The sequence below is a fragment of the Brachycentrus maculatus genome, unplaced genomic scaffold (genome assembly GCF_059751285.1).
Source record: "Brachycentrus maculatus isolate JH-2025_06_01 unplaced genomic scaffold, ASM5975128v1 h1tg000378l, whole genome shotgun sequence".
Classification (NCBI taxonomy): Eukaryota; Metazoa; Arthropoda; class Insecta; order Trichoptera; family Brachycentridae; genus Brachycentrus; species Brachycentrus maculatus.
The window spans coordinates 1360237-1368201 of NW_028281127.1; the positions used below are offsets into that span (position 1 = coordinate 1360237).

Sequence of the window (7965 nt, forward strand, 5' to 3'; positions counted from 1 at the left end):
AGACTAGTGAAGGATAGAGTTGGGTGGAGACTGACCATAAGAGAAGCAAACCAATTATCACAAAGATTGTAACCCACGAAGATGTTAGGTATCTACCCCATGATGAAAAATACGTAAGTAGGTACTATTTGCTGATGAATATCTATGGATGTAGTGTTTTTGGTTTAAAATTTTCATGTCCGCTTTGACACATGACAGTTACTAAACGGGGGTTACGAGTCTTTATTGTTATTTAGTATTGTGTAAACATGAATGTGTAAAAATGAAAACAAAACCACCGTCGTCCAATTCAAGTGGAAATATTAACTCTACAAGCAGTGGTAGTAGTAAATCTCACAGTAGGAAGTCAAGTCATAGTAAAGACAGAGACAAGAAGAGATCCGGACCTTCAGGAGAATCAGGAGCTTCGAGTCAATGTGACACTCCACCGCTGACTGAAAGGGTATTTAATTAAATTACTTTTGTATTGTAAAGGTTTTTATCATCGTGTAATCTGCTATTCGTTTCAAGATGCTTTTCAAGTAGTGAGTTATTTGAATATCTTATTCCTAAAATAAATTTATCAGTTTGTGTTAATTAATTCCAGACCTCCAGACAGTAAGAATAAACGTAGATTTTCACGGCTTCTGTTTACCATTGGTAACACATTTTTTGGGTAAATCTGTGTTGATTCTTTTTTTCTTATATTTAAACATTCATCGTTGTCAAATTGTCCAATTTCATACTGAGAGTAACCAATGAAAGTTGAAATGTTGAATGAAGCTGATTCTCTCAGAAGATGGAAACAGGATGGATGAGTATATTTTGAAAGCGATTGGAATTCTTTGTAATGTACAAAAATATACAAAATCTTTGTAATGTAATCTGGAACATTGGGAATACAGTAAACCCCCCTATAGCGTTGAGGGAACTTTATATGGGGTTAATGTTTTTAAATTGTTATTTAATTTTAAATGATTCACTTCAGTCTTTTCCGATGGTTAAAATGTAAAAATTCAATTCAAAATTTATCAGACAGGAGCCGTGGCGTAGTTGGGTAGACGCTTGACTGTGAAACTGGCGTCGCGGGTTCGATTTCCGCCAATTGCAAAATGATTTCAATAAGTTTTATTTTCGGTTGGTCTGGGTATTTGTGATGTATTTTTCATATTTACCTTCCCTATCCTTACTATCCTACCTGCAGACAAGCCTCTAAAAGTATAGGCTTTGCGGGTTATTACTTTAAAAAATAAATGTTATAGGGGAGTTTACTGTAGTTAGATATTCCTATTTGGTACTGCAATGGTCTTTATTTTGGGCAAATGTGACTGAAGTTTAATAAAAATTAAAATGTAAATGTAAATACCCAGACTTCCATGGACTTCTATCGACAATAGATTTCTTCATCTAAGTTGTGTGTTTGTTGAAAATCCAATCTACATTTATTAAAAATATTTAAATTTATGTCAATCCAATTGATGCTCATTTTGATAACTATTTTTCGATATTTTTAAATATATTGACTTCATTTTGGCTTTCAGGATAGCTTGTCTCACGGAAAATATGCAGGGATCAGTCCGGAATCTGTCCAGTGTATGGCGGAGCAGGTTCTCTCGGACCAACTGTCACCAGACGTGTGTACTAACCTCGCTGAGGATGTCAGCTACAAACTGCGACAACTCATTCATGTAATATATTAATCTTCTTCTTGGTGTAAGCCTTATAGCCTGTTTTTAAGAGAGATTAGCCTCCTGCGATGTCGATTCCCAGCTATCAATTCATCTCTTTGGTGGTCTGCCCGGGATTCTGGATGATTCCATTCTCCTTACTTGCACATACCATTGTCTTCCCCACTTAATAAAATCTTCGATCTCGCATATTTCTCTTATCTTGGTTTTCATTATTCTATCTCGTAGACTCTTGCTAGATATGCTATATATATATATATATATATATATATATATATATATATATATATATACATATATACATATACACATATACACATATACACATTTACACATATACACATATACACATATACACATATACACATACACATACACATACACATATACATATACATATACATATACATATACCTATACATATACATATACAAATACATATACATATACATATACATATACATGTACATGTACATGTATATGTATATGTATATATATATATATATATATATATATATATATATATGTATATATATATATATATATATATATATATATATATACGTATATATACGTATATATATGTATATATATGTATATATATGTATATATATGTATATATATGTATATATATGTATATATATATATATATATATACACATAAATATTTACACATATATATTTACAAAATTTTTATTTTCTATGCTATGTAATGTATATATTATATTTGCAAAAGTTCAATGTTAAATTTTCCTTATGAGGTTAAATTGAAAATTGCTTCGTTGTGATCAGAATGTGATCCAGAACATCATATTTATTCACTTTCTTTAGTATTCATGCTTTTTTACGATAAAATCAACAAATTCCACTCGGGGTGGGTCATCGGTGGACATGTTTAGTGCTCATTTATAAATACTGTATTTGCTTAATAAAATACATCCCATTATATGCAACCAGATATAATTGTGAGTGTGGGTTAGGTCACTGGTCGGCTCCCCACGAGTCGTATGATCAAAGTTAACTACTCTTACTCCTTTCAAATTGAATGTGTTAAATGTTATTAATAAATTGATAATTGATTTGATTAGGAAAAGGTTTTTGAACTAAGCAATGTTCACATTGTGTACCGTAGAACAGGGCCACTTGAACTTTGATGTGTTACTTGAGCCCAGTACAAAAAAAATATTTAGATCTGTATTTGGTCCACAATAATGAACGTATAAGTGTCACCTGTCAGGGAAACAATAAATCATATGGATACGTTCATAATTGTGGACCAAATACAGATCAATTTTTTTTTACGTACTGTGCTCAAGTAACACATCAAAGTTCAAGTAGCCCCGTTCTACGGTACCTTTAGGACTGCTAATACATACATATGTATATTTACTTTTACCAGACTATTTTTTATTTTTTGGTTGAATGGAAAATATTGCTTTTTTTGCCATAAACCGACAACTGATTGCATGAAATGTTTAAAATAAATATGTAAATGTCAGTTTTCTTCATGGGATCTTAAGCCAAAAATATCTGTGATTCTGTGTAAATTATTCTGTATTGATTCTGTATTGATTATTTCAGAATGTCGCTCTTCTTGCAAGAAACACTAAAATACAGAAGATTGACGTTGATGATGTGAATACAGTGTTAAAATTGATGGATACAGAACCTGTACTCGGACCAGCCCTACCACAGTGGGTTCCCGTCGGAGACATAGAAAACCTTTGTACTACTTTGGTAAGTTTTATATTTCTTTAATTGTTATAAGTGCGGGATTACACTAGCATCTTCAAGATGGGGTCATCTGCTTCAAGCTGCTGTATTTAGGTATTCTGCGGTTTCAATTCAAAAATCTTATCTGCACACTCGACAGCAGCTGTCAATTATAGTTTCTTAAACTCTAGTGTGTGCAAAATCGAAAAAAACTGAGGAGAATATCGTACATCAAAGACCACATTATTTTTTTTATGTGATGTAAAAAAATATTTTGGGTAAATAAAATGCAGCTGTGTTTTTTTATTATTTTAAATTGTAGATACCACTTTTCTTCATAAGGACAGCAAAAACATTTACAATATTTTTTTGCTGTCTCGGCATCTGCTGTTTGTCCATTGTTCTTCAAAAATAATTTAGTTTACCATTCTTAATATTTTATATCAAATGTATATTTATTCCTTTAGGATCCAGTGGATGAGGTGATGACAGTTGCAACCTTACAGCAGTCATTTGTGACCGTAACTCCTCCTACATTGTCCGCTGTATGGATTACGGACAACAAGAACTTATCAGGAAATAACACAATCAGTTTAACATTGCAAAATTACTATAGCAAAATGTCCAAAGGTTTGTTTTTTGTTTTTTATAGAAATTTGTTAAATATAAATACTGATTAAATAAAACTCATTAGTGTATCATATTCGGTTATAACGAATGATGTCCTGGTGTCGATTCCCATGTGAAAATGTGAAAGTAAAAATGTTATATTTTTTTCTAATAGTTAATACATATTATTTTAGCTGTTTTAAGTAACAATAAGCATCTTGTCAGAGTTGCTCTGAATGACTTGAGTACCGACACCCACATTGGTCCGATCGTGCCCAACTTCCTGAATCTCGCGATATTAGTGCTGAGTGAAGAGTCCATACCTGTGCTAGCACCAACCGCACATCAGATACTGTATAACCAAGCACTAACCATGCTAGAAGCCCTGCTCATTAACCCGTGTTGTGCGGACACTGATGTCACATTGCAGGTACAAATATTGATTAATCAATTAGATAAAGTTTAGCGATTAGTAGATAGTGTATTTGGCTACCATGCATGAGGTTTGAGCCGCAATTCTTGGGGGGGGGGGGGTCAAAATACATACATGTACATATATAAAATTTTCACTCAAATATTCTATATTATCCCAGACTGCTACCATAAGCGCAAGTCTGATCAACTTACCTTCATGAAATAATTATTAATTTAACAGTGACTTGTTGGGTGCAGATGAAAGTCAAAAGAAGGGCAATTACTATATTATTTTAAAAAGTTATTTAAAAATTTATTTTTATTTTTCCAATAAACTTATACTCAACTTGAATTTAAATTCAAATAAATTCTCTAAAAATAGCTCTTAAAAAATTAAGAAGTGCATAAAAATGTCACTGATTTTTCTCTGCTTTTTAAAAAATTCTGCTTACTTGGATTATGAGTGAAAAATAGTAAATATAATGATTTCTTAAAATATTTAAAAGAAAAATTAAGACATTTCATAAACCAACATTTGTTTTTTTACTGGAGGTTACTATGTATCAATTACAATTGCTAGTCAGCATGCTGATGCAATACGAATTCTTAGGCAAAATATGTTGAATAATATTCATGTTTATTTATTGTGACTCAGTCTGGTTAGAGTTATGTGTAAATTTTTACATATTTATTACTGGATGTTGATTTGGCATTAGCTTTAATCAACAATAAAATGTAAGTTCAAAATATGTATCATATTATTCAATACATACATGGATGTATGAAAAAGAGAAGATTTTTATGCTATGCTATTAACTTTTTATTTTAGAAATGAACAGTTTTACACTTTTTTCATCCCCTCTAAATAAGGAAGGTGATAATAAAATTACAGCACACACTAAATGAAATATTTAGTATTGTAGGCTCCATTGTTTAGTATCATTGGCTTACTCTGTAAAGTGTCTAACTCCATCTGGGCTTACATTACAGGGGAGACTACAAGCAGTTTTTTTAAATTATCAAACCATCAAACGGAACCTATATTTGAAAAATAACACTTTATTGTATTCCTACATACATATGGAACACAACAAAGTGTATTCTTGGAGTTTCATGCATTTTAAGCCAAATTGTCTTTAAGACAAGTTATTTTGGATATTGATATATTTTTAAGCTTAAAATCTATTATTGTTACAGCTGCAGCGGTTATTTCCCATTTTGGTATCTAATGTTTTGTCCAAAAGTACATTATCGGAGCAGATGTGTCGGATAATGTCTGCTATTACTGAAATCTGGCCTCAGTTAGCTCATATAGGTAATGTATAATACATTAAACTTAAAATTAATATAATTTTATTGACATTTTCAATTTCACCTGACAAAAGACTGAGGATTAAAATGTCAAACATTAGCATATACAAACACATTAGAAGAACCGGGTTTGATTCCTGTAGTTATATATTTTTTTCTATGATATATATAAACGGGTTTATATTAGCACGGTGTTTTTCTCTCATTTGTAAAATATTATTTTATTTTAACGATTATCTTGGTTTTCAGGTAGAAGTATCGTACTGGATTATCTCTCGCAAGGAGTAGAAGAAAGAATGTCAGCCCAACTGGTGACTTGTCTCGCTGCTCTCGGAAGACAAGCTCTGGTGGATGGTCTTCTTCCACATATTCAAATTGCGATATTGAATGGAGATAGTATTAAAATAATATGCCCTAGGATGTATGAAGCTTTGCTGGTAAGATGACTGTTACTTTAATTTATTTAAAAATAGTTTTTAATATAATAATTAAGAGGGTAAACATAAGTGTTCTAGCCTTAAATTACTTGACGACTGACTGTCACTTTTGGCTAGCAGATTACTTTTAAGTTCCCTTGATTTTGCACCAATACTTTTTCTATGTATTACTTCCCTTTATTCTAATATTACCACAATAGTTATTTGGTATTTTGACAAATGATTGTGTATATTTCTTTTATTTCAAATTTGCAGAATGCTGCGCATGTTTTTGTGAAACCGTACCTGAATAAATTTACCCCCGAAATGGCCAACATTGATGCAATTTTGTATGAAATATTGGGAGATGCGTTAATTCCACATAGGGTTCATTGTCTTTGCCCAGGTAACATTAATTACTTTAAATATATTTGATTTTACGTTGAATAATTTACAACATAAACCTTTTCCATTTTAATGTCTCTTTGGAAAGTTAGATTACTCCTCCTATAACAGATGCGTTTAAGGACTTGTTATGTTATGATTAGTGTCTGTATATTAATTATGATTTTGATTATTTGTTGACTTTTCTTGATGAAATAGATCATAGATTCTCAAATATAATATTTTTCAAAACCTCATTTTTCATTCTTGTTGGGAGGGAGATTTCTACTTGAATTTACTATTAGTTTCATTAATTGATTCGGCAGCCACTTTGTGGTAAAATCTATCAATTTTTAATTTAAGTAAATTCCACTATTTAAATGTTGTATTTACTAAGTAAAACTTGAATTATTATACGTTCACAGAACTTTTCAGATCTTTCAGGACTTCAAATTTTCAGGACACCATTGTCAATAATAGTATCGTGACAAGTAGTATCAGGAAAAATGGCGACCCAAGTTTCAAAATTTCATGTTTCAAAATTTCAGAAAAAATTGAAGAGCCGCCACCAATACCCAAGGAAGATTTAGATGAAGAAAGTCCATACTCGCCTCCAAAAGTTGTGAAGAAAAAACCTAAATGTCGAGCGTTGCAATATTTCCCTATCAAAAAGGAAGAAAACCTCTTCCGTGAAAGCGTGTTTGACATTTCAAATAACTTCCAGAGGAATACTTCCCGCAACATCTATTTCAATTTTGCCGGCTGCCGTCCGCTGCAGACTCGACCTCGTAGCTTCGTGAAGGTGGAATCTCCGTATCTTCACGCATTTCCCAATGGCAACAGATACACCTTGGATAGAAAGAGCAAGGTTGTAGTGGCTAATGGGTTATTAGTGAGGTTTATGTACAAATTACCCAATCAAATTAAATATGCTCCTCGGTTAAAAGATTATGTTTTATGAATTTGATTAAAAGATAAAGAAAAAAAGTTAAAAATATCATTTGTTTTATTCACTTTTAGTTTTATTATCCATGCATAAAAGGTTTACGCCCACTCCTTTCAAGAACGTCATAAATAAAAAATCGTCAATTTTCAGTTGTGCGTATTTTCGGAATGCCCAGAAAATATACTATATCCCAGCAAAAGAGGCACATTTTAAACTTAATATTTACCCGCTGCAGGGCAGAAAGTGTTGTTTTTGCATTTTAAAGAAAAGGTATTGTTTAATTATTTCTTAAATACTAAATATTTTTTAAATGGAAAAAATTTTTTAAGGTTTTACCTAAAAGATCTGTTGCACAGTAGAAAGTTCAATAAGTGGCTTGATATTTATTTTGAAAACATTGTATTATATTTTTAAACTTTTAAAACTCCTGAAAAATCAAGTTTTTTGATTTATGACATTCTTGAAAGGAGTGAGCGATATGTTCTTTGCAAATAATGTTTTTTTT

The 7965-nt window shown here is 31.4% G+C and overlaps 1 protein-coding gene across 1 annotated transcript; it reads left to right on the top strand.

Moving 5' to 3' along the window:
• Positions 1-193: 193 nt before the first annotated feature.
• Positions 194-7509, top strand: LOC148303257 (uncharacterized). The gene is made up of 9 exons (XM_088270278.1): positions 194-442; positions 1521-1667; positions 3249-3404; positions 3848-4010; positions 4184-4419; positions 5601-5718; positions 5964-6151; positions 6407-6536; positions 7063-7509. Exons 1-9 carry the CDS (start codon positions 263-265, stop codon positions 7473-7475), a joined length of 1731 nt encoding a protein of 576 aa, XP_088126404.1. The 5' UTR covers positions 194-262; the 3' UTR covers positions 7476-7509.
• The last annotated feature ends 456 nt before the right edge of the window (positions 7510-7965 follow it).

Excerpts from the sequence above, each read along its gene's own strand:
- LOC148303257 (XM_088270278.1), top strand. The coding sequence starts at position 263 with ATGAAAACAAAACCACCGTCGTCCAATTCAAGTGGAAATATTAACTCT. Across the intron at positions 4,011-4,183 it reads CTATAGCAAAATGTCCAAAG|CTGTTTTAAGTAACAATAAG; the intron begins GTTTGTTTTTTG and ends ATATTATTTTAG. Across the intron at positions 5,719-5,963 it reads GCCTCAGTTAGCTCATATAG|GTAGAAGTATCGTACTGGAT; the intron begins GTAATGTATAAT and ends CTTGGTTTTCAG.